The sequence below is a fragment of the Chlamydotis macqueenii genome, chromosome 9 (assembly GCF_036417535.1).
Source record: "Chlamydotis macqueenii isolate bChlMac1 chromosome 9, bChlMac1.mat, whole genome shotgun sequence".
NCBI lineage: Eukaryota > Metazoa > Chordata > Aves > Otidiformes > Otididae > Chlamydotis > Chlamydotis macqueenii.
The window spans coordinates 5,936,579-5,963,703 of record NC_141564.1 but is presented as its reverse complement, the minus strand read 5'-3'; the positions used below and the strand labels follow the sequence as shown (position 1 = coordinate 5,963,703).

General features: G+C 39.9%; 1 protein-coding gene across 2 annotated transcripts in view; it reads right to left on the bottom strand.

Annotated features, from left to right (window-relative positions):
- Window positions 1–27,125, bottom strand: part of LOC104485111 (glypican-5) — a 369,428-nt gene that overhangs the window by 276,104 nt on the left and 66,199 nt on the right. For both annotated transcript variants that reach the window (XM_086754808.1, XM_086754807.1), the window contains exon 3: window positions 7,910–8,604. In XM_086754808.1, the coding sequence (XP_086610934.1) occupies window positions 7,910–8,604 (695 nt within the window). The remainder of the gene's footprint in view (window positions 1–7,909; window positions 8,605–27,125) is intronic.

Sequence of the window (27,125 nt, the reverse complement as noted above, 5' to 3'; positions counted from 1 at the left end):
ACTTATTTTAACTTACTTGACATTGACATTATTCTCTACATAAAAACCAAATTTCAAGCAGTTCAATCACTACAGATGAGATGATCCCTAACACCAGGAAATCGGGCTACTCTGCTGTCAAGCATCTGCACAGAAGAGAACTGCCATTAGCCAACACAGGACAGAAAGCTCCTTCCATCCCCTTAAAGAGCTGTTCAAGACCATGTGAGCCCTAATTTTCCAGAGGACTTTTCTAACAGATGAGAATAAGGCAAATGCATTAAGCAATTTAGATTATTATTTCCAGAAATACTTCTACAGTACTCAAGCGTCAAAATGCTTTTAAATCAAGCAAATAGCACGTGGCAAGACTTACAAAGCTGACTACAAGAATTAGATGCTCGTACTCCGTGAAATTCAGATGATTGCAGATATATAGTTCCACTGCTCATTTAAAAAAAATCATCCATGACTGACCATAAGATGAGAGCAGTACCTTAATAAGTATAAAGCCCAAGAGAAATAAACCAAAATTTTAATGTAGACATATTTTTATATGTCTTACACACTGTGAAAACCATTCTTTTTGCCTTTTGCACAGAAAGGGGTCATTACATTACAAGGTGTGCCTTCAGCGCAATTCACCATGTTTCTTTCTTTGGTCATGAGAACAACATATACAAGGTCATGCCTTCAACATAAGTGATTGTGTCATTGAAGATTACACCTGCAAGATGCACTACTAAATCAGACAGCTTTAACAGGGGAACCGTCCTGGTGCCTTCGAGATCATTTACAGATACCTGAGCATAGCCAGGCACTTCCTCCATTTTCTGTTTGCAGAGGTTTCCTGGTAAGTGCTTAGAAAAAAAACCCGAGATTTTAAATACCATTTCTAGTGCAAATATTGCACAAACATAGCTTTCCCTGAATGTTTTTACCATTATTTTCAGCAATCTAACTACAAGGAATTGAGTATACTGCTTTAACCTCTGCTAAGTATGGTTCTTACTGACAGATTGTGTTTATCATCTGAACTGGAAAACTTGCAGCAAGGAAGGACCTGAGTTCAGCTCGGAGTGTTCTCCGAAGTCTCCAGGAACGTCTTACAATACTGTTCAACGTCTTTAATCAAGTAGTTCATTAATGGCTGGCAGAAACCCTTTGTTGCTGTGAACTCGCGCAGCGCAAAGTTATTTTGTTCATAGTACTACCACTTCCTTTTCAAATTTGTAAGGTTACTGTGCATCAATCTGCTGCTGCTCTAAGTTTGGCAGTCTTCTCTCTGAGCTTTTTTCCTAAGGGTGACCATTTTAACAGGTCTCAGGTCTTCTACTTCTCAGGATTGTTTCTTTCTTTTTAATTCCTAATGATTTCAGACCACCTGAATTATTTTTTGTAAGCCTTCTATGTATTACTATATTTTTACCAGAAGATTTATTACAAGATTTTAATATTATTTCCAAATGCAACCGCTGTAAGTTCTGGCTCAAGCTCACCACAGTAATGCAGGCATTTCAGGATACACCAAGTACGTCCTTTCACAGGCAGATACCCCTTTCCATCCTCAAAGAGAATTTAGCAAATATCTATACAGTTTGTTTATTCAGTACCAAAGGTATTACAACCTGCTTCTTAGCAGAGATCACTTCTTCCAGCTAAATGAAGCACTAAAGACTTTTCTGCAACTTCCAGTTCGCTAAGGATACGTGCAGGGTTGCACCGTATGTGCCTATAAAGGATACAAAGTCTACCCTCAGATGTCTCTCAAAATGAGATTATATTAAAGTACTGTGTCAAAAAAAAAAAAAAAAAACAAACCCCAAAAAACCTCATTTCTAGTTCTACCACTGACTTTTTGTTCAATACTACTGAACAAATCAGATGGGCTCCCTTCATTTGTTTCTCAAGATACGACACCAGACCACAGCTATTTTATAAGAATATTGCTAGAACCAAACATCAGCCGTTCCTCCAGTGCTTCTGCAAGCACAGCCTTTGCCATGTTGCCTCCAACTCCACCAGCATTCCCCATCTTACCCACCTACAGATCAAATACCTCAGATGACTATATGCCTAGGGGCCTTCCCTGAATTCATCTGCAAAGTAACCATTTTCTTTAGCGCCAAATACCACGTAGTGGTCAGCAAGTGGTCATCAAAATCAAGACATTAATGATGATGTAATATAAACAACATAAATGCATTTAAAAATGGCTTCAGGGAAGCGCATTTAAAAGCCAGTACGTGAGTGCTACTACCTGCTTTGCAACATGAATTGAATTTTTTAAACCACTGATGGGAGGACATTGATGGACCAGCCACGAAGACCAACCATCTAGCTATAAGTATTTTCCATTGATTTTTTTTTTTAGTTGCTTTAAGTTCTAATTTGCTGTTAATTCTACATAATTTGCCTCCCCGACTCCCAACTACACCCCTAATCAACTGACCATAGTAGCAGTTGTTGGGCAGGCATGGAAAGCTTAACTCCTTTATCTGTCTTGTCTTCATCACCAAGGTCAGTCTGTGCTACAATCTTTTACCTTCTCACGCCTTCCTTGCATTTCTTCTGAGCAACACTAAGTTTTTAAGAAATACCACTCAAATGATTTGCCAGAAAGAGGCATCAGATCATCCCTTTCATTACAACTTTAAGCCAATCCCCTTTAAAACAAAACCAGTATTTTGTGGATCTCTTCTCAATATCATTCATCTTTCTCCTTGATGTCTTCACAACTTGTGGAAAGACTATCAATAATTTCTCTTAGATTTTGATAAGATCTTTTTTTTCTCTCACAGTTACTAATTCTGTTCTTCCTGACACTCCTGAAATTCCTATCATGCTTCTTAAACACCCCCTCCCTTACTGTGTTTCTCCTGTCTTTACCTGCTCTTCTTGCCAAAGTTTATTCTTCTATCTTTATTCTTCTATTACTTTTTTTATATCACTTTTATCATATTAACTGGTAAGCTTTTCTCCAAGCTTCTTGGCTCAAGGCACAGATCTTTCTGCTTTCTCCTAATACCTATCTCTGATCATATCTAGGTTTTACAATCCCCTTCTATCAAGCCTTTTATCAGCTTCTGCTTTTATTTATCCTATAATCAAGAAACACAGTATGCTGAACTTTTGCCTTGTATAACAGTTGGCCATTCTAAAAATATTAGGTCTGCGGCTTTTTACATTCTCTTCATTTAATACACTTTCAGCCGTTATAACATTAGTGAGAAGATAAGTACTTCACGCAGCAAGAACAACAGAGAGGAATACATGTCTTCCCACATTCCAAATATTTCTGCTAACACTATCCACTATTGTGGGCAAGCAGGCAGGTTTCACAAGAAGCCACGTGCAGAGTAGAGACTGTAGCAATACCTGGAAAAAAGTGTTTAAAAGAACAACAGGTAATTATGCGTTCAAATTCTACTGAGCTGAAGTGGAATTCAGACCATAAGATGTTTCTTAGAAAATTTTGCCTCTGCCTTGCCCGTGACAAGTGGCGCACTGGTACACAGCAACATTAGCAGTACGGGATTTTTCTGTTCCAAAGAGATATTCCCTTGTGGCCTCACTGCCCTTTGAATTAAAGCACAGAGAAAAGCACCCAGTCTCAGGGTTGGCAGCCTCACACAGGCTGCTGCTGAAGCACGACCCAGCAACTGCAACCGACACACACACAGTCCCTGCCAGCCACCCATACAGCACCGCGCGTGTTTGTGCAACACGTAACAAATCACCACTTCCAGCAGCTCAGAGGGGACCCAGGATCACAGAGCTTACCAGTGTGCACAAGTGTATCTTATACGCTTAGATAATTTAGTACATGGAAGAATTATCCTTCTGCTACCAGACCTCAGTGCCAGACCTCCTCTGACACAGAGGAGCGATACACTCCATCCCACAGACAGGAGAGATGAATCTGTGTAACCACGAATTGCCAAAGCGAACGGCAAACCTGCACCTGAGCAGGGCGCTGACTCGCGAGCTCCCGCCTGTTCGGACGGAAACCCATCCCACAGACCACCGGTGCCTTTCAGATCCAGACCAGGAAAAAGCAGTGCTACTCTGCAAGCAGGACGACCAAGCCCCACTGAAGGCCAGAACCGCAGCACTGGGACGTGTTCTGGATCAGTGGAGGTGCAGATCTGTAGTTAGCGGGGCCAGACAGATTGCAACCATTTCGGATGCAACAGAGGTCTTCCTCCCCTCATACGTTATTCTATTTCCAGTATCTGTCCCCCTGCGCAACACTTGGCCTGTCAGTGGCAGGCTGCAAGCCCTCACTGTCCTACACAAGCAACTGGACCAGCACCTTACTGGGACCTGCCTCCAGGGAGCAGGGGTGCAGACAGCGCCTGTCACGCTGCCTGGCGACACACCTCCCGCGGTGCCAGTGGCCAGCACACGTTTCAAAACTCTCTCTCCTCCTTGCACTGTACTTGAGGGTATTTTACTTTCATTTTGAATTAAAAAAAAAAAAAATTAAAAATCAGGAATGATGCACAAATACAGAGTTTGGAATATAGCAATATGGCACGCTGAATAAATGAAAAATTAGACCAGCTTTAAAACACAAAGACACCAGGAGAAAAAAAAAATAAAGAGAAAAAAGTCTCAGCCCTGATAGGGAAGGGTGACCAAACTTGGTCTCTGTAGCTGGCACCAAGCAGCAGTCAGGGCTCCTACCAACACAAGAGACAATTAGATTCCAGCAGACAAACCAGAAAGTAATGTTTATGCCTGCTGATGCTGCAGACCACGGCTGGCCCGCATTAGGTTAAGTAAGCTGGCTGCAAGCCAGCACCATCGAACAAATGGCACCGCACGTTCTGGAGGAATCCGAGGAGAGATTACTAATATCTTAAAGGTGACCTTTCACACAAGCTAGCCCAGCAAATCAGGCAATTCTCTTGGCTATATGGATGGGACTAGCAGAGGCCAGGCTCTTGACATGCTGCACTTTCCATACAAATAGGATTTCTTTTTTTTTTTTTTTTTTTAATTTATAATTGACTGCACCTCATTTGAGCAAAGTACCTCAAGTGCTTTATTGGTTTATTTCACCCCTTCCCCCTGTTTTAAAGAAAAACATAATCTAACTTTCCATTATTCATTATCATCCTGGCAAGCAGTGAGCTAAAAAAGAACTCTAATTTTTAGCCATACTGTCTATTAAAAATGTAAAACATTTCCTAAAAGGGCAGATGCATTAATTAAGGCTGCCTCAGGATAAATGAAAATTACTAGGAGTGCTCTGCTTTCCTGAATGACTTTTCCATAGATTATTTATAATTGAATGAAACCAATTACAGCATCTGTAACACAAACTGTACATAAGAAACATTTCCACTTTTGCAGAACCTGAAGAGCATACTGCATGACCAGAAAAAGTCTAAGTTTTTATGAAGAGAAAAGAAAACTTATCTTTTTCCTAAGTTTCCTGTAAGTAAAACAAGCAGGCAATACCCTGGGTACAAATCCCATCAGCACAGCCCAGAAGGGCCCTGGTGTAATTGAGCATCAGGCCCCGGATCCGAGAAGCCATCTCACAGCCGGAAATCCTGAAACTGTAGATGGAACTCCTTTCTGTTTCTTCAGAGAAGGAAATATAGCTTAATTAGGCTGAATTTTCTAAATAACTGTTGTCCTCTGTAACTAATCAGTAAAGTTTTAAATCGGTATCAGACTAAATGCTTGCTCAAATAGTGGAATATGCTCTGTCTTCAAAATATAATCCTACCCTGCTGCCAAGTGAAAAAGCTAGAAGACTGAAGACAACACACTGGCATATACTTTTTATTTTCAAACAGAAAACATCCTTTGCTATCCTACAGACTGGTCCCTAAAACAACACACAATCTTCCTCTGTGCACAGAGATTTCACTAGTGAGAGAAAAGGAAGAGAACTTTGGGGGAAAAAGAATTAATGTAGTTTCAAATACAACAGTGCTTTCTGAATGGAAGAAGGAAAATGTTTAAAGTTACTGCTAGGGAACTGAGAAAGGCCCAAATAAAATTATTTGGATAACCACCAAAAGAAAATCCTCAGCCTGAAAGACACTTCAGAGAGAATTCTATTTCTAAATCAGCTAAAAGCAATATGCTCATGGGCTTCATCTGTAATTATGTGGTATTCACCTGGATTACCCATCAGTAAGTTCAGCAAGTGCATATTAATTACAAGGCTGACAAATGCAATGCAGAATTATGTTTTAGCATTTCGCATATGCTGCAGATCTTGCAGGAAATATCTGTCAGACCATTTTCACTGCTAGTAGTCAGAAAGCTTAACTTTATTCCTAATTACCTCTGTGTAATTCAGTAATGAAGCCATGCGATAATTTCACAGGGATCTATCTATAGTCAGATAAACCTAATAGATATAATAGTGTATTTTGATTTTCATTTTTCTTCTATACTCACATAAAAATAACATCTGAGAGTGCAAATTAGAGCGGATGCAAGAATATTGTTCATTGTGTGTTTTAGGTTTAGCACTGCTTGTGGGATATATTACGACACTACAACTAAACATTAGCACGATGAAGACCTGCTGTTCTGCAACACACAGGCTCCAACACCTACCGTGCATTATCCCTGAACCAGGACAAATCTTAATTTTTCAGGTTTATCTTTGGATGTCAGTCAAACTAGCCTATACAAGTGTCATTGCTGAAAAGGAAAGGAGAACCTGAGGCAATGTGAACTGAGAACACAAATATCAAGTGAAAATTCCATCAGATTACTAAACGTTTGTGGGTTTGTTTGGTCTTTTTTAATAATCTACATGATATACCGACTGTAAGTCTGTCAGCTGTTTTAAACTGATGAAAGCTGTGATATTAGGTATCTTGGAAGGTTATGAATATACAGGCATTTTTCTCCTAGTAAAATATTTCCCTAGTTTAGAACACCCTCTGCTATTGCTTCTTTCTGTAGATTCTTTGACGTATTTCTTCTGTTACATAGTTCGGTGACCAGAGTTCGGCACAGGAATTAAATTCTTAGATCTGTGCATCTCCTCATTTGTTTTCTGCAAGAATTCCTTCACTTGAAATAGAGGCAGATGTGTCTGCAGTTTTTAGATTACTCTTGACCCTGCTTTAAGGCCACAGTGCTGCATTTTTTTCCACTGACAGTCACGTTGAACTTCAGACAGATGTAGTCAGCTGCATCAGTAGTCATTTCAGTAATTTCTGATCTGTCTTCAACACCTTGGAAAGAACAGCTGCCAGTCATATGCTTTTGAGACAGTTTTACCGTCCTAGTTCTTTCCTCATTAACCTATCCCTTACTAAAATTGATCCACTTTAAGTGTATTTTTATCCTTTACTTATGTTAATGCTATTAAATAAGTTTGTTTTCATGCTCTTTTTTCAACTTTTGTATGATAGATGTACTCACTATAGATCCATACTACCTTCCTGCCATCTCAGTTAACACAAAAATAAAGTGACTGTAAAATTATGAAAAAAAATAATTTATTTGCATTTATTTAGAAACCCACTCTTCGAACCACTTACACTGATTCCTGTGGAATGCCCACGCCCACTACAAATACATACCAGGGAAACATTGCTCCTAGAGTTGCAGGATCAGATATTTTCAAGTATGGAAATACATTGCTGATATCAAGAATAATATATCCCCATTTTTTTGTTTAGAAAATTCTGTAGACAACCCAGAGCTATCTGCTTTACAGGGTTGCTTCTCAAGGAACAAGCTTTCACCTGCCTCCCCCTTCCATTTCAAAGCAGACTCTACTGAACCCCATCATAATTATCTGTAATGTTTTCACGGAGTATTAAACAAAGATCTAGTCGAAGACTAAAAACTGATGCAAAGACAACACCAACTTGTTTAAATGTTTATTCACCAAATAATGAAAGCGCTAAATGGGAGTAGAGAATAATTAGAGAGCACTTACTGTAGCAGAGAGCTGTGGCCCATTCAACTGTGCATGCAGGATGGCTTCATTGATGGAGTTCCGGATTCCCGTCAGTGCAATTTCCAGATCATGAGAGGCAGCCATTTCATTAGTCAGATATTCCAGCGTGGAGATATACTCCCTCCATTGTGCATCCAGTTCTGACACACTGGCCAGACAGCCCCTCATTACGTTCAGACAATATCCGACACAGGGCCTGATTAGTGTCAGGCCCTGGCAGTGCGGGCAGTACTGCATCTTCACTAGGGCTTTGCTGCACTCCTTCGTGAGAGCCGCGTGTTCAGTAGTATTTATCACTTCAATGCCCAGACTGAGGGCCTGGCTGAGCATCCTACTTGCCCAAAGAGATTTTGACAGCTCTGTAACCATGTTTTTAGAATAGCGTCCAAAAGGATTTATGTCTTGCCTTGTAAGCCGCAGGCACTCTGTATAGTCCTCCGATAAATCTGTAATTCCCGGGTTTATTAGCCGGCTATACACAAGAGGAAAGAGACTGTCAAAGAATCGTAATACTGCACTTTCCACCGTAGTCTCTGCACCCAGAATGTAGAGAGAGAGGTCTGTAAAAAGTTCTTTAACAGGCTCTGCTGCTTCTTTTGCCATAGGTCTGTAAGCTGTCTCAAACAGGGAACTTGTGCGGTTTTCAGCAAAGCGAAGCAAAGTCTCAAAGGCCTCTAAAAAAGGGGCAGAGGAGAGAAAGAACTAGAGGTTAATAGCAAGCACCTGACATCTTCGTCACAGGACTAATTGTCCTGAACAGGAACATCAATAGTTACAAGAAATCTGCAATATGAATACCCTAATAGTCAATACAGCTTTCATCAGTAATATGATTTAAAAGACACTTAAATATTACATGTGCATGACACTAATAATAAATAATTACTAATAATTAATAACAGACATAATACACAAATATTTTCTTTTAAGAAGATGCCTGTATTCTCAGTAGCTGGACCCTGACCCGAACTCTAAAGGTCAATGAAGGAATCCCACAGACCCCAGGGAGCACAGGTAGGGTCCCAGATGGCTTTTGTCACTGACACCATGTTTGGGCAGTTCCACTAGATACATTTCCAAAACATCCCTCTACACACAGGTGACAAAGGTTTCCAGTACGCAGGGAGGACTACAACATTGTCAATGTTCCTACACAACTCCAGAGGAGAATACTTGAATAGGCAAAATTATTTATGTGATGCAAGTTCCGGAACTACGAGACAGAGGAGAGACCGGTAACAGGAACCGTCTGTAATACACCAATCGCACTCTCACTGCTGTGCTGGACCGAATAAATAATGATAAAATAGCCACATTTAATAAAAGGGTGAAAATTCATATTCAAACTGCTCTAAGACCTCGCTTCATATTGATATTAAAGTCAGAGAATAACATCTCGTCAGCGCACAGAAGTGCTGATCCTCATTCATTAGCTGTACTCTTCAACCGTAACCGAAATGTTTTAATTACTCAATAGCTTATGAAAGCAGTATCTTAATAACATAATAACAGCTTAAAGTTGTATCAGCTTTTCATCCCAGCTGATCGATTGCAATAAAATCCTGCATCAAAAATGGAAAAAGTATAAGGCATTCATGTCCTCCTACAATCGGTCCAGATTTCTGACACGTACATTTGTACGATTCGGATAGCTAACACGCAGCGCAAGCACACGCTGGAAGGAAGGAGCAGACAAAGCTGACGCACAAATACAACTTTAGATAAGCTGCGGGACAGCAGCTCCGTGCCAGCTCGCGAGATAAGCAAGTACAACCAGAAGTCGAAGCTTTGTTTCACAGTGCTGTGAGCGGGTGGCAGAGAGGCACTTCTTGCAAAGTACAACTCCAGCATGAAGGAAAGATGCCGTGTGAATACTTTCTCTCCCTGTTAACATTGGCTAGGTCTGGACACCAGCCAGCACTTGGGCATGACTTGACATTAAGTCTGCTATGAACCAAAACAAAATTATAAAACCAGCAAAAAAAAAAAAAAAAAACAACATTATCTCCTTTAACTGCACCATTTTCAAGCGGCCTAAAAAAAAATTCTAAAAAAATTAAGGAGTATCATGGTTAGCACATTTCAGATTGCAGAAGGCAAATAATATATACCCAAAATACTGCTTGGGATGGTAGAATTCACAGACAGGGCAAGGAAGGGATCAGTTCCCAAGATTACTTTTAATGATACAGAAGACAGTCATTCACACCATTCTCACTGCTTTATTTGGAAGCTCTACAACAAAAAGCCTCTAACATAAATCATTCGTGCACTCCTCTGGGTGGTGAGTAGTTCCAGCCGAGGCAGGAGACCTATCGCTTTATACCTCCTGAGGACTGGCCAGATAATGGGTTTTCGGTCTAATCCTACTCTACATTCATCTGAGCATCACGATGCGATTCACTGCAGTGTAACACAGAGTGAAGTCGCTGAAAGATCAGCTCAGCAAAGCAGCAGATACAATACTGTAAATCCAGATTAGCATACACTGGCAAAGTTTGCCAAAAAGCCTGCTTAGTGCCTTCCTGTTACATCTCCCTGGGCAACTAACTTGCTTGTTATGATAAGCACTACAATCCCTCTACCACAACGGGCGATTTAACTAGACAGATAACACAACATATCTCATTGTACATTAAATCATCGGTATTTCACACACACACTGTATCCTACCGCCACAGAACCACTTCAACACTCCCACTGGTATTACGGCAACTAATACTCTGGAAGTGCTTATAAAAATCTTAGAAATTAAGAATTTAGCTACAATTCAGTCGAAAAAGGAGAAAGTTCATTCTCAGGCAGGCAAACATCCTGCCAAGTTTCAGACTGAAGTAGACTTTTACAGTTGAAAAAAAATTCTGAAAATTTGATTTATGATGGCAATACTGACACAACCGACACTGTAGCGCAGTCAGCTGTGTGCTCCCGCACTATTAAAAGGCTTTTGTTTGCCACATCACCCCTATGTGTTTATTTTTATTTCTAGAGGAAACCCAAACACCATTTTTGTTTATCACACTAAAAAGGCTATAGAAATATTCAAAATAGGAAAACAGCGTTTTAAGTTTCCTTCTCCAACCACACACGCTCCCTTACAGACACGCAGCTTTTCATTAGATGATGGGAGCAGGACTCCTGCAGTGCCAGAGTCCTATGCTGTCGCTTTACCTTCCACACCTCTAAAGGCAGAACTGCAGGCATCACCCTCCTTATCCAAAAACTGAGTGAAATGCATTTATGAATGTGCAAGTATCCTTGCTGTCCTGAGAAATACAGGCCCAGTGAAAGAGGAGAGCGAAACAGTCAATGACAACGCACGCCCCAAGGAAACAGATTACAGCAGCTCCTTGGGATACTAGGTTGTAAATTAGAAAGCATGTAGCACTATTTTCAGATCTCTTAACTGTGAAAATTCTGCATTTGATTAAATAAAATTTTGCATTATTGTAAGTATGAAATAAAAATATTTAATGGTGTCATTTATTTTTCACTGTACAAGAGAAAAACTATGATGGTATATAGCTTTATTCCTCCTGCAAAAAGAGCCCCAACATCAAAAATATGGTACCAAAACATATCTCTGCTGATTGTAGATGTGCTGCAAAGACCCGTAAGGTATCATTTGTTCCTTATCACTATGGGTCAGATGCAAAAATATGACTCATGCTTGCAGGCACTCTAGCAATGATGTTTGGGAAGCAAATACGTAGGTCTTTTTTCATCATTATAAGGCATTAAGATATGCTTGAGATAATCAAATTACTGGATCAGCTGGATGTTGTTAGACCTTTAATTAGAAATAATAGGGCTTCATGCAGTTGAACAATGCCAACCACATCCTGGGCTGCATCAAAAGAAGCATGGCCAGAAGGTTGAGGGAGGTGATTCTGCCCCTCTAGTCTCATGAGACCCCCACCTGGAATACCACATCCAGCTCTGAAGCCCCCAACATAAGAAGGATGTGGACCTGTTGGAGCGAGTGCACAGAAGAGAAGGTTCTGGGGAGACCTTACAGCAGCCTTCCAGTACCTAAAAGGGGCTTGTAAGAAAAATGGGGAGAGACTCTTAGCAGGGCCTGTTGTGACAAGACAAGGGGTAATGGTTTTAAAATAGGAAACAGATTCAGACTGGTTATAAGGAAAACATTTTTTACACTGAGGATGGTGAAACATTGGCCCAGGTTGCCCAGAGAGGTGGTGGGTGCCCCATCCCTGGAAACATTCAAGGCCAAGTTGGACAGGGCTCTGAGCAACCTGATCTGGTTGGAAACGTCCCTGCTCCTTGCAGCGGGATTGGGACCTTTAAAAGTCCCTTCCAACCCAAACCATTCTATGATTTTATGATTTTGTAACAATGGACAGCTTGCATTCCATTTGTATAGAGCAGGCAACCTTAGCAGCTTGTTTTAGACGTGATTAATTATATGCTTTTAATGCACTTTGTATAGCACTTTGTATAGAATTTCTAAATCCCAAGGAAGCTTTACCGCTGTCTGAAAAACCACGTGCTCATCTGTGCAGTCAAATATAGCAAACTTCAGTCATTTATGAACTTGCAAAAAGCTGAATTCTAGGCATACACTTATATAAACATCTTTCACAGCCTTTGGCTTCTACTCTCCCACCCACAGCATACAATGTACTATACATTGCAAGTATGTTGGTTCTGAACAGAAATAAGACATAACAAAAGTCATCCAGAATTTGGTGGAGATTTTATGTATTTTTTTTTTTCTTCCTTTAGTATTGGAATAAATAGGAAGGTGGAGAACAAAGTTTGTTCTCGTTTTCCTCAAAAGCCCCTTTTTGATTCAAGATTACAGGTAAAGTGGAACAACAGCCAGCTTTAGATTTTGAACTAACACGCCAGCAGTAACTACTTCATGTAAATCAGGCAACATCACCTGCCACGAGGAGAATTTTGTTCAAACTGTTTATCACGCACTCGCAAAACACTTGACACCACCAGTGATGTGCCCGTGACAGTCAAACACAGCTGATCAAATACAGCTCACCTCGGGAAACTTCACACCTGAACTGCTGGTGTTTGAAAATTAGCTTCTGGAGACAAGCCCAGTTATGACAAGATGTCAAGCTGGTTCTGCTGCTCCACCGGCAGCACAGAGCCAGGCCAAGCAGCTCACCAGTTTGCATGCTGGGCTTCTAGCTTGCTTCCTAGCCTTCATATACACTAAAAAGTGAGCATGGCACAGCTTGGATTTGAGTGATAGCTTCCTTCTGACAGAAACACATCCATCCCGACAGAGAGGATGTTTCACTTCCCTTAAACCCGCCAGCAGCTACATTTCATATACCCAATGCAATAAAAACCACAAAGATTTCCTGACTTATCTCCCAGCAGCTTTTGCACCAGTGTAACACCACTGAACTCTTCAGCGCAGTCAGGTGCAACAGCTCTCCACGTCTGTGACCAGGCCACCACCCCTTCTTCTGCAGCCTTTATCCTTAGGACAAGAGTTGGAGATGCAAAACTGCCACACATCAATTTGCCACTCTTTCTGCCACGAAAGGAGAAAAAAAAAAAAAGAAATCTTTCTAGGCATGTTCTGAGAAACTGTTCATTCTTTCAGGAAAGACCTCAACAAAACGATTCACTGAAGTGCACAGCGAGTCTGCACACACACAGAGAAGTATGAGAGCTTGTATTCAGGATTGCTTTCATCGCATAAACCCCAGATTTCTTACACTGCAGGAAGGTCAGCAGATGTGCTCTCAGGGAATATACACAGATTGGAGTTTTCCAAGAAAATCTGGATTGACATACAATAGCCATACACAGAAAAAAAGTTCATTTGCTTTCCTCTGTTATACCATGCCTTCGAAAGCTATTGAGGATCCTTACTCAGTAAGCAGCTATAGTTTTAGGAGAGGCAAAGTAACTTCCAACTTGCTGGATTATGAATCAGTTAAAATTCACATTTTTTCTTCTTTTCCAGAGGTCAAGCACAGGAATGCTAGCATGGGAATAATTTTCCCAAAATGAAGTAAATCTAAGCACCAGACACCTCTGTGCACAAAGGACCATTTCTGTCACGCAGTAGCTGAGGCTGAGATAGAGCGAGTCTACTGTTTGAAACACCTCCATTGTCTTCAAAAACCAAAGTCATAACACCGAGTGCAAGCGACGACACGCATACGTGCAAGGAAAGTTACCGCCACTGCCATCATGCTTCTGCGTGTGGCAACGCTGGCTCCTCGCCCACAGAATGACAAGGTGAGACCACCCTGCGAATGCAACGGCTCTCCACTGCATCCAGAATTCCTGACACTCTGCAATAACTGAGTGCATGCCGAACTTAAATTTTAAAAACCCACAAACTTCTAAAAAAAAAAAAAAAAAAAAAAAAAAAAAAAAAAAAACACACAGAAAAAAAGGAAATAATTGTGTTAAAAACATTACTAAAAAGATTTAACAATACTCAATAAACCAAAAGTAGAAGCAAACACTGAAAGTATCCATATAGAAATAACATCTGGGTACATTTTAGATTTGAGTGTAATCACGAAAGAAGAATGACAAATTTAAGTAGTTCCATTATTTGTTTGGTCTCTCAGGACCACACTAATATTTGGCTCCTTTCCCTTCAACATCTTGCATTTATTACAGAGTTATGGGATGAATGAAAACTGCAGTTTGTTGAACAATAGCTTCCTTTTAATGCTTTCAAGTCCATAAAAACCTTCTGCATCTTTATGGTTTGTCAAAATAAAGGACGATATATTAATATTTTCCAGCAGTAGAATTTAAGCACATATTATTTGCAATTAGATGCATAGAGAACAATGTACACAGCAGAAAAGCACACCCAGATACACATCCATGTGAGACAAATTATAACACGGAGCTCTTTTTTGCATGTGCAATGATCTCTAAACATATTTAAAAGTATAAGAGCAAAGAGTTCTCAAAAAGCATCATTAAACACAATGAACACGAGGTGCTTTTTTAGATCTTAAGATTACTTTAAAAAGACCATAAATGCAAAACAAATTGTCCTGTTTGCAAAGATAGAACCTGAAATCCATTCATTCATTAAGCTGCTTTTGAAAACAGCTCCTTGGAAGTTTCAGCATCATTTCTATTTTGTGACATTCTGCTAGGAACAAAGAATTGTCAGGCACTGGAAATTTCCTTCTGATTATCCTGAATCCTTCTGCTGAATGTAGAGCCAAAACCCTTTATTAAGACCCTACTTTTCATGTGTTTTACTGTTTTTAGAATGGCAGTCTTCCTATACATAAACACAGTCACTATTGATGAAACTGGTGAGAAATAACACGTTAATAAACATATCAGCAGTCTTAGGAAAATGCCATGTCCACCACATGGTAGTTCACACTGCACCAACACCTGCAGGAAACACTGCAAGCTTGCTCCAAAACATTTTTGGTCAGAGAAAAACCTGAAAGCTGTCAGACTTTGGGCCAGGTGGAAGCATCTCTTGCTTTGTACTCACCTCCTGCAGCTGCTTTTAACAAGGCAGAGTGCAAAACAGATTCAAAAGCAAGAAAGCAGAATCAGTTTTGGAAAGGGAGGAAAGAGAAGTTTGAATTTGCTCACCCTGAAAGCAAGGAGAAAGTATGATGTCTTTAGAGCTAATCGGTCCTTCAAGAACACAGATCAGAGGAAAAAAAACAGCTTCCCATTACCGTGTGTAGGGGCAAGGTCTTTACATAACAGTCTCTCCATAGTTTGTCTGCGTTGGTACCTTCAGACAAATATCCCATCAAGGTACCTGTCAACAGAAGCTTTTGCCCAAGTTGAAAAGTAAGAAATCTGTGCCACCTCCAACAGCTACGGACAACCCCGATCAGCCAGAAAGCCACGAGTAGGACTACTTACAAGCTACTTTATCATCTTTTAACCCTCTACTCAGTATCAAGTGTAATTTAAAATTGTTTTTAACTTTACAAAACCTAGGAAAAGTTGCAAGGGCTTTAAAAAAATTCTAGCAGTGAGACTTCTAGAGTGTAAGAATACCTGGTCTTCCCTCTGTAGTATCTCCTGTGCTGGGAGCTTGGACAGTGGTTTGCCACTGGTAACACTGGACACAAGACTGGTGCAGTTTGAGTTCCAGAGCAGCAGACCCACTATTGTAGTTTGGTAACATGGGCAAAGCTAACTGGTTTCCAAATGGGTCTTGTTGGAAAACTGCCTTCTAGGAACAGCAGTAGGAACCAACACCGTTAAAGATCATCGGAAAACTTCTATCTTGGCATGAAAATTAGCCTTGTTTGTTGTTTTCATACACACAAACCTATTCTTTCAGCCTTGGCAGAGCTGTGCAATTACACAGGAAGCAACCGCCCCTCAGACTGCTGCCCCAGCCCACAAACCCACAGCCTCTTCTGAATCGAACAGTCCCACAGTACACTTATTTCTTTTTCTTCTACTTTTTTTTTTGAAAGTAAACAGCTTCTTTACTATACAATCATGTACAGGGAGAAGGGGAAGAAATAAGTAGCTTCTATTTTGCTGAGACAGGTGAACATTGGAACTGTTAACTGTGTTATTTGGGTGAGTGTTCCATTCTGGCAGCATCAGTAATAGCAATAACATCACCAAGCTTAGAATAGGCTCACTGCTTCGTAGGCTGGGGATGTAAAGGCAAAAAAGGCAGTAGACACCCAAGCCTGAGAGATGCCTTAATAACAACAGATCAGTCCAGCCATAAATAGCAATCTTTTGTTCTGCTGTGATCATTTTACCATGAAATCAAATAACGATTTCTGTAGATTGTGTGCTGGGGAATATATCCAAATTGCCGGAAGTCATAACCACAACGCACACATTTTTCAGACTTAGTGGCCTCGGCTTTATCATTAAGAAAACAACCATGTATAACAAAGGTGCAACTAGCTGCAAAAGTATTTATCAAAGACAGACCAGAGAAAGCTCTACAGTCCGCTGTAACAAACCATATCTGCCCTTTTCAAAGAAAAGGGTATATGGAAGAGTTTATAGAAAATAACTAAGTTGTTATCTTCACAAAATCAGTTACAGTTTGCTAACTTGATTTTGAGCTGCTCATTTATTCTACTTTGAAACTTTTTGTGAATACAGCGAATGAGCCAGTAAATAAATGTAGCTGTTTATTATTTCTGTACACTGCATTTCAGTACACTTGTACCTTATTTTATACACTGTAATTATAGGATGCAATTACTTACTCCTTTTTAAAATGAGCAGTCTCAAGTAAAACTAGATGACCTGACCAGCAGAAAGCTGGAGACCAGATGTGGCATTAACCTTTTATGACACCACTGGGCTTCTGCTGACAGATAAATAAAGCAAGTAGCTCTTTCGGAATATTTTGTGCAGTAGAAAGCTGATGGACATCTAGCATCACTGTGGTAAGATGAGCTAGAAGAGCAGTAAAAGCCTTGAGGACTATGACTGGACCTTTTATAAAGCCATGGCTATCAGTATTATTCTCCTTCTGTCAAAACAGAAATCCAAAAGATGATTCATGTAATTCATATCTGCCAAGTTCAATCCTGTCAGCCGTTACTTAATAATACCCATTCACAGTTTTAACAGGAGCTGAGCCAACATAACTGTAGAAAGAACTATGGCTGTGCTTCAACAACATTAACTATGCCTTTAATTCACTTTCCAAGAACAATTCCTTTAGAAAAACGGTTTTCTAAATCTACAAGGGGAAAGAAAAAAAAAACACACAAAAAAAACCCCCCAAAAACCACAAGCAGTTATATATCTGTAGGTAGCTAGGTTCTTCACACAACTGTAACTACCTTCTTAGGAGGTTTAACAGCCATCAGACTGGAAGCAGAAACGATGTTATCTGGTTTATTTGATCAATTGCTGACATAAACAGTGACTAACAGGACAGCAAGTAGCACACAATTCCCAAGATGGATTACAGCACAAAACTTGCTAAATAGCTTTGAATGACAGCTCTGCAACCATCAACATTTCTTTCAAGATAGATTCACAAAATAGTCTAATTTGCTTAAATTAGGTCTAATCTAACTAGTCTAACGAACTAAGCATCTGCTTTTATTTTTCAGGCTGAAATCTTGTACACAGTTGCAAAGATGTATAGTGAACTGAAAAGTAATCTTTTTTTCTAAGAAATAAAGTTGTCCAGTAAAAATAAACAGCTTGAATAATATTTTCTTAAAAATCAAACCTGAATCATCGTTTTATGGGATGAGGTAAACCCCCAGTATTTTTTCAAGGAAAGTTCTTGCTGCAGGGTGGGTTTTTTTGTGTGGGTTTTTTTTGTTGTTGTTGTTGGGAGTTTTTTTGTTTTGCTTTTTTTTTTTTTTAACGTATTTGAGTATTGTTGTAAACACAGTCAGCCCCAACGGGCACAATGGTCCCACAATCCAACACTTGCATGGCGTTAGACAGGATTTATACTGGGCCTTCAAAAGTGGATTGCCCTCACCTTGGTTTCTTCAGAACAGATATCTGATACCTATGGCTGCAATTCCTTTGAATGAGCAGAACGTCCAGTGCCAAAGTCTTGCATGCTTTTTCTACCAATTCTCAATACACAACACTGAGAAGTGTACAGTTACAGTTTAATAACCAATACTCTCACTGTATTTTGGTGACAACCATGTAAGATGGAGCCTAAGGTACCCTTTGGACATGCCTACACATGAGGCTGGCCAGGGAGTAACTGTTCCTGGTGACATACGCGTTAAGCACCGACACACAAAAATGCTACTATCACTGGGAGCTGGTGCTAGACAATTACCCCATTCTTTCTGGGGTTCCAGAGCAATTGCTTTTCCACATGTGTAAGCAGTCTGTCAGTGCTGCGAACCACTGGACTACGCGTGCTAGCATGGGGCTGGTTTATAAGTGCAGGTAACACCCTTACTGCCATCTCTAGGATTCAGGTAATCTCTTCCCACAGACAGTTGGATAAAATAAAATGGTATCGCTTTTCTTTGGATTTCCCAGACTACTTAAATCACTAGTACTTTTGCAATGTGATACATTAGTGGTAGTAGTTTAGTTTCCAGAACTAACACAGGCTTGTGGAAGAATCTGTGTGCATTCACAACTGCAGTACGGGATGGCTCAAAAACCTGAGAGAGTGTGTCATTTACCGTAGTACGCTGAATGCTCTGGGTCTATTCCTCTGAACTGGAATCTACGCCTAGGTAAGGGCGAGGACAACACTTCAATGACAACATGCGTAGGACAGACATGCAAGTATTCAGGAGCAAGCAAGGCACAGTAACCGTGGACCACTGCCATATGAAAACCAGAAAGTCCAAAATGCAATTAGGTGGGGATACAGCTAATGTACAAGTAAAATGTGGCCATGTAGAGATATTGCTGGTTTATACTGCTTGAGGAGAGGGACTACAAGAAATATTAGGAAAAAAATTGGCCAAAAATTGTTTCTGCAGCCTTCCTGCAAATGAAAACCATAGAGAAAGTAAAGGCTGTGCCAACCATGCACAGTGCCAGGTACGAATACCAGAGAGGAACAGATGCCATCGTTAGAGAAAGAGAGGGCATTTATGTTGGTGGTCTGTTGGAGCAAAAACGCAGTGCACTTTTGGCACAATTAGGCTTGGAGAGCAAGCAAGAGAGGCTTGCCAAAAACATTACAGACTTCTCTCTGTAGCTTGACTTACACAGTGGCACTGATGATGATCCTCGAGGCACTAAGCACTGGGATGTTACTGATGGAGAAGTATAAAATATAAAATATATATTTAGAATCCAGACCTGTACCAAGTACACTCTAAAACTTGTCTTGAAGTATTTTATTTGTATATCTCTGGTGTATTAAATACTATTGAGAAAGGACAGTACAAAATAGTTTAAAGATTTGCATTAGTTAAGAAGAAAGAACAAAAAAATCTGAGTCAATCAAGAGAAAGCAGGAAGATGTAAAAGTCTTTTCATTCTTCTGGGAATCTTTTCATTAACAGAAAAAGCCACCAGACAGGAGTCTCTAGAGAGAATTTTCTTGACCCTCTGATTACAGAGTTCAACTGGCAGTATGAAAACTAATACCTTTGTTTCAGAAGGTCATGAACTATTTCATGATTTCCAGCTGAATTAGTTAGGTGGTCCATTATGAACTGTTTCTAAAAATTTAAGACAAAAACAGCTATAAGAGACAGGATTAGCTTAACAAAGATGAAGTTTGAGGGGTGAGGTGGTTTGGTTTTGATGGTTGTTTTCTTCTTCTTTAAGTACTAAGGTAGAAATACAAGAAATTACATCTGAGTGCCATTAAAGAGATATGGTCACAAATAAGACTTAAAATCCTCCTTTTTAAAAATCTAGATTAAATCTGTGTTTATCAACAACTTTAAACCAAAGAAAACAGTCTTTATGTAGAGAACAGCAATAATACATCCCTGTGTGTTCAACAATGAAGACTCTGACCCAGAACTGCCAGCTGGCTCGAGAACTGGGCTCTGTGTGCCCACATGCCATGCCCTCAGCTGCAAGAGCTAAAAGGATCATTGCTCACCCGGGCAGTCAGACACTGAATGGCAGTCCTCACAATCACTGCGTACTTCTGGTCTGTTCAAAAGCATGGGCCACTAAACTTTTCAGCTGTTTCTTCTGATTCTGGATTAGGTAACACCAACTTCATTTCCCAGTACTGTGAACCTCCTAACTTAACCCAATCTTCTTTCTCAGGCTAGTCTACATAGGGAAGCCTTTGCAAAATAAACTAACGAAGACACAGATGTCCAATAGCTAAGTCTTGCTGCAGAGACAGTCTTTCATAAAACTTATCTTCTACAAACAGTTTAATTCAGTGGCTTTTGTGTTTTTCAGATCCTTAGACAATTCATATCCACCAAAACTAGTGACACACCAGCACGTAGTATCCTCAACCCAAATTTCAGCTGAAAACACTCTTTGGTATTGTTCCCCCAGACCAGCTGCAGGCCTCTAAATGGTTCATGTATGGTCCACAGGGTGAGAGCCACTGGGCTCTTCTATAGCATACCTAAAAGTATATAGTCATCTAGATTAAAGACAAAAGTATTGGCCTTGGATAAAAGATACAGGTAAGTAATGCTAAAACAACAAACAAAAACAAACCACACAAAAAAAACCCACCACAAACAACTTTCCTGCAACATCTATTTTTGGCTGTCTCCTCTTGTAGATTATTTTGCAAACATATCTGATATCATAACACCACAAGGTAATTGAAAAGATGTGTTTGCTTTAAGAAATTGACCCTGTTCATGGACTTTCTTTACAGTCAGAACAAATAATTTCACTAGACTACTAAAGAAAAGCAGCAGGAAAAACTTCCACGACTTATTTCAATAGACACAATCCAAATCACTATAAATTTAGGAAAATATTGTAAGTGTTACTTTTTAAAGTTTCACATGCTTACTGAGCCCCTCTCAATGGGAAAACTAAAGGTGGATCAATACTTAAAATAATCCTATAAAATACAGAACATTTTTCTTTGTGGTGAAGAGTTTCTCCTCAATTTATCCTCAAAATTCCTTCCAGTAAAGCAACTCCCATGTGTTCCACATATGGGCAGCACTGGCAGAAGTACAGATGTTGGTGATTTGATAGCTAACCAGATGTTTGCGAGGATCTAGCTCCAGCTATTCCTAAGGGAAAGCACATAAAAGCCTATTAGCATTAATAAATCAATACACCTAATTTTTTTTTCTCCTGAAATTCCTTCCTTAAAAAAGAAAACACATGAAGGTAAGTTTTTCCAATCACATTGACTATACGTATTTTAGAGGACAAGTCCCAGGCCCACCAATGAAGACCAAAAGCCAAAGCAATGAAACTTCTTACATGCAGAAGATTGTGCAGTCCTTGATCATAATGATGTCACCATGGCACCATATTTCAACGTTGCCATACATATCCAGACACCTTCCAAGATGGAGTAGGGCTTCACAAGATCAGAGAATTTTATTAAATTCAACAAGTTACATAGTTGCAATGTTGTGCTTGCTTATTCATTTCCTAAGTCTATTGGTGGTCAGATCACACAATTCACTACACTTCTTTCACACGGAGTAGCAGCAGAGGAATTTTGTAAGAGAGAACAAGGAGAGGCTAAAAAAAAGTCTGAAGAATTCATAGACCTGCTTTCTTCATTTCAAGTTCCCCTGTATAGGGCTTTATGGCTTGGATCTAAGTGAGGTGACTCAACGAGCAGCCCAAGTCATGCAATCAGTTAAGAAGCTCCCATCAATAGTCCTGAATTTGGAATATCTGGGGACTTGCAAGGTTGCTACAAGTGATCAACTGTTTCCCCTCTGGGCTTGCTCACCTTCAAAGACTGTTATAAAAAGTCTACTTGTGATTTTAATTGATGGGGTACCTTAAAAGAGTCGATGCTCATTTTGTATGTCAGAACTCTTGGAAAATGCTTCGTAAAGCCCCTGCAGATGTATTTTGCTTCCTTTCAGTGTCTTCCACAAGAAGCAGTCCTCAATTTTTACACCTGAAACTCACATTGCCAACCTGGGCCCTGATTCATGAAGTTATTTAAGCATAAACTTTACCTGCTGAGGACCACTGACATTCTAAATTATCTCACAAGGTGCAGGCTCAAATAAAGATATGGGGTAGATGTTTGTGGGAATGCATTATTGTTTTCTTCTCCTACTTTCTCATGTTCTATTACTGAAGTCATCACTGTATTGCTTCCTTTATTGCTTATGAGTATTTAGTACATTAACATGCATACTTGCCTTTGTTTTGGTTAAACACAGGTCATTACTGAGGGAAAATCAGCTATAGAAATATTATACTTTGAACTGAGAGGCAAAGTACCTATCACATACATGTATCAAACTGAAGCTTTAATACGCCGTTGTTAAAACCTCTCATACATATGCAGCTTTTACAGTTCTGCTTAAAGTTTTGTGATCTTTTACTCAACAACTTAATGAAACATAAGAGCTGCAGATAAATCAATCTCATAAGGAAAGCAAATTAGCCATTATGCTACAGCAGACTTCCAACATGAATGAGTGAACTGAGACTGACTGCAGCAACATAATGCTGTCTTAAATTACAATTCAGAGCTTCCCTTTCCAGGTAGCTTGAGAAGGAGTTTAGCAAACAAGTATTCAGAACTGAAGCACCAAAACTGTGATCTACGTAAATGGTATCGTAAGCCTTAACGAGCCCTAAGCCAGTAGTGTCTTTTAGGAAAGAGGGAGGCTCGTGAATCCAAGCAGCAGTGCGGAAAGATGGCACAATGAATCAGAAAACTGAAAATATTAGTAAACCAAGAGGCTGACAGGTTAAAAGAGGTTGATATGTAAAGCTCAGTATATACCAGAGGACACACCTAAAAAAATATTTGGCTTCTATCATATGCCCATCACGAACAACCTCTCTCTAATATTACTAAGCGCTGTAGTTTGCACAGAAGCCTGGGGAGCTGTCTAAACTGGAACACATCTGTGACACAAGGACTCCTGCTGCAGAGGGACCAGGCTGTGACAGATGACTTCCGCAGCTGTAAGCTACAGCTATAAATTGCATTTTACTTTGCCATCTATTACCTCTGTGCAACTGTCTCCATACTTTCAAATACACTCACAGGGTGTATCTTATTGCCAACTTGCTTTCTTCACTCAGAAAGTTGCACAGGCACGGAGCGCAAAACCTCACTTCAAAACTCTGACAGGAACGCAGGCTCATATACATCCATATCAAAAGAGCACAGTGAAACTATTTCAAACACAAAACCATTCACTTTGCTATAGCACAGTCCTAGCTTTTCAACTGTGCATTGTTTTAACACAATGAAGCCCATCAATTACTCTTATTTCTCACAAGACAAAAGTTTAACTCTCAACAGTACGTACAGAGAGCTCCACAGAATGCTCACTTTCTCATCCATCTTACAAACTCTGTCAGCCTTGATCACCAAGTTCTGCCCCAGCTTTATATAGTCCATACTATATTAAAAACACTTAACATATGAGGACCATAACTAAAATATAAAGTCTATGAAGAATTTTTCTTAAAATGCTTATCTTCATTTCAAGGTCATATGGAATCAATAAATAAATCCATTTTTGTACCTATTCATTTAGGTATCACATCCTCAGCTTAGTCAAATCCAAAAATGTAAACATGGAATTTTTAAAATGGGGGGAAAAAAACCCCAACCGCTGTGAAATATTCTGACAGCAATTTTGTTGGGTTTATTTCAGAAGAAATCACAAGATTCAGCCATTTTCAGGATCAAGTAAATTCTCCACTTTTTCTGGATCTTTAAATTCATTTTTATAGACACTTCCAACAGTTTAAGTTCTACTCTGATGCCCCAGAACTGATTGGTTATTTTAACAAAGACCCTTTGGCATGAAACTTTATCTGCATAACCCTGTAATGGGATCAATGCCTTCAGAAGCACTGAAAAAAAAACCAAGAGGAACAACCACCCAATCAAATAAGGAAATTACCCATAGACTGAAAATGAGAGGATAACAAATAAAGCATAAGAAATTCTGAGCCCTGAAGAAAAACACATTTGCTGCATTTTAGATCCAGGTCAAAAAAAAGTCTTTCAGCATACACAAAGTTTATTCCATTCCTGCAATACACTTCTTAATCCACAAAATCCCCACAGAACTCCAGTGCAAGCTTAACTTTTCTGCCAAGAAAGCGGATTTGTGAAACCAGGCCTCCAAACTTTTTGCAAAATCATTTGAATTCTATAAGGTCATTTCAATTCCTCTGACAAATCTCTTACCTTCTTATTCCACAAATGTCACACTGTTGAAAAGTTCTCTCTTGTCTTTCAGATCAGTCTTATATAATGACCCTCTTGATAAGATTATGGAAAAAAAAAAGGTTGACTTGATGAAACTGTTCCAAGAAAGGTGATAAAGCAGCTCTGTGCACATAGAATACAATATTTCCATGGGAAGGGTCCTACAATGATCACATCTATTCCTACTGCCTGACCAATTCAGGCCTGACCAAAAGTTGAAGTATTTTATTAAGGGCATTGTCCAAATGCCTCTTAAACACCGACAGGCTTGGAGCATTGACCACCTCTCTAGGAAGCCTGTTAGTGTCTGACCATCCTTCTCGATAAAGAAATGCTTCCTCATGCCCAGTTTAAACCTCTTCTGGTGCAGCTTTGAACCAATATTCTGCCTTGATGAAAAAATTTCCAATCCTGTGGAACTATCATGCTCTAACACTTTTTTTTTTTTTTGCTTACTCACTCCATTTCACCATCAATGACAGCATTCCCTGGCCTGCCTCTGCCACTTCACTCAATCCTTGAATGTCATCTAAGTTTTAGGACCTCGTGAGCACTGCATTCAAGTTTGCCACATTTCACCACTTATTCCAGAAACATTATTTGTAACTACTTGCAAATTCTCCTACACATTTCTGTTCAATACCTTTTTACCAGAAGACCTACTGCACATCTCATCTAACACCACCAGCTATTGCTGGTTCTGGGCAGCGTTACAGGTGGAAGCAGGGTCCACAGTCTAATCCTGCCAACCAGCTACAAGAGCTGTTACAACTTAGATGTCTCTGGGATAGCATTATTCCTACAGACTTGCCTCACCTGGAACAAAGATTAAAGGAGGGTAGATGTTAGTGAAGCAAGTAAGGAATAGGAAGAACTCTAAGAAAATTTACTCAAGCTAGAAAAGTAAATGACTTCAAAAATCCTAATCAGGCTCCATTCCTACCCTTCCATTTCCCCAGTGCTGCCCTGGGCACATGACTCCTGCACAAGAGAAGGGACCTCTGTCCTGAGCAGGAGATATCTGTCCTAAGAAACCACAAAGGGAACTGCTTAACCTTCACACAACAGAAACATAGGTTCATTATCACACAGCTTTTAAATGGAAGTGTTTAGAGAAACAGATATGCAACACTTGGAACAACTACCCCAGCCTAATGGAGGGAAGGTGTGTAAGAACCAAGAGCTTCCCAATTCAAGAGACTGTCAAAGCATCCCTGAAATGGAAATTCACTGATGCTGAAAAGCCTGCACTGTAATTTAGTGAGGCACAGCTAGAGAGAAGACACCAAACAGTAATTTAGCAAAGAGTAACAGAGCACAAGACACAAGCCATTAAAATAAAAGTGTCATCAGGTGAAGGGGTTTCCAGATTCAGAGGATATGACCTTGAGGACTGGTTTTAAATCATCTCTTCAGAGACTAGGTGTAGGAGATTTGCTACTTGGAGGATGTTAACACAGTGATGAAGCAGAGCCCTCAGCATGGCATTCATAGGAGCCCTTAATCTGATTCTGAACAGTACAGAATAAATCAGTATTTACAATCCTTATGAAATCTGGAGTTGTTTAATATACTTGAGGTAATGCTGGTTCTTATAGCAGGTTCAGGAACATTATAAATTTCTTCACGGTATCTGAGCATTAATTTGCCAGTCCTGAGTACTCTGTTCAGACACAGTACAATAGCCAACCAGTCTGTCACTAGCCAAGACAAACATCCCTCTAGGTCTTCCCAGAGACAAAAGGCCTGATATTACAGTGGGACCCTGAGGTATGCAGAGTGTATACCCATTGGTCCTCAAGAGCAGACATTTGATTTAGCTGACAGCTGCTAAAACATCACAGAAACATACAGGGAACATTCTGAATTTGGTTTTGGATCTTGTGGTTAACTGGGAAGGTAGGCATGGACTTTGGAGACAGAAAGCAGTCATCACAAAGGAACTGCCATCCAGGGAAAACTGGAGATTGATCCAGTCCCAGGTCTGATAGCACAAAATAGTTAGGATCAGATGCTTCGCAAAGATATATGAAGCACTGAAGTTGACAGCTCCAGGGTATTGAATAACACGCCCAGGGGACCTGCCCAGTCTCTCTCACAGTCTTTTCTGTCTTCAATATACCACAAGAATTTCTTGTTGTTTGTTTTTATGCCTTTGACTCTTTGCTCTTCAAATTCCATTTCAGGCTCTTCAGTTTCCTTCTCACACTGCCCACTCTGGACTGTGCCTCTGTCTCTAGGATTCACTAGTGTTGGATTTCCAGTTTCTGACAGCTATTTCTTTTGCTCAAATAACCTCCTGAACTTTGTGTTTAAGCATATGGATTCACTTGCCTTTCTGCTCCTTTTCTCGCATGGTGCTATTCCTATTTGCAGTGACAGATTGTGGTGTGCTTAAGTAGCTACTATACCTAAACTAAGATTTCAATT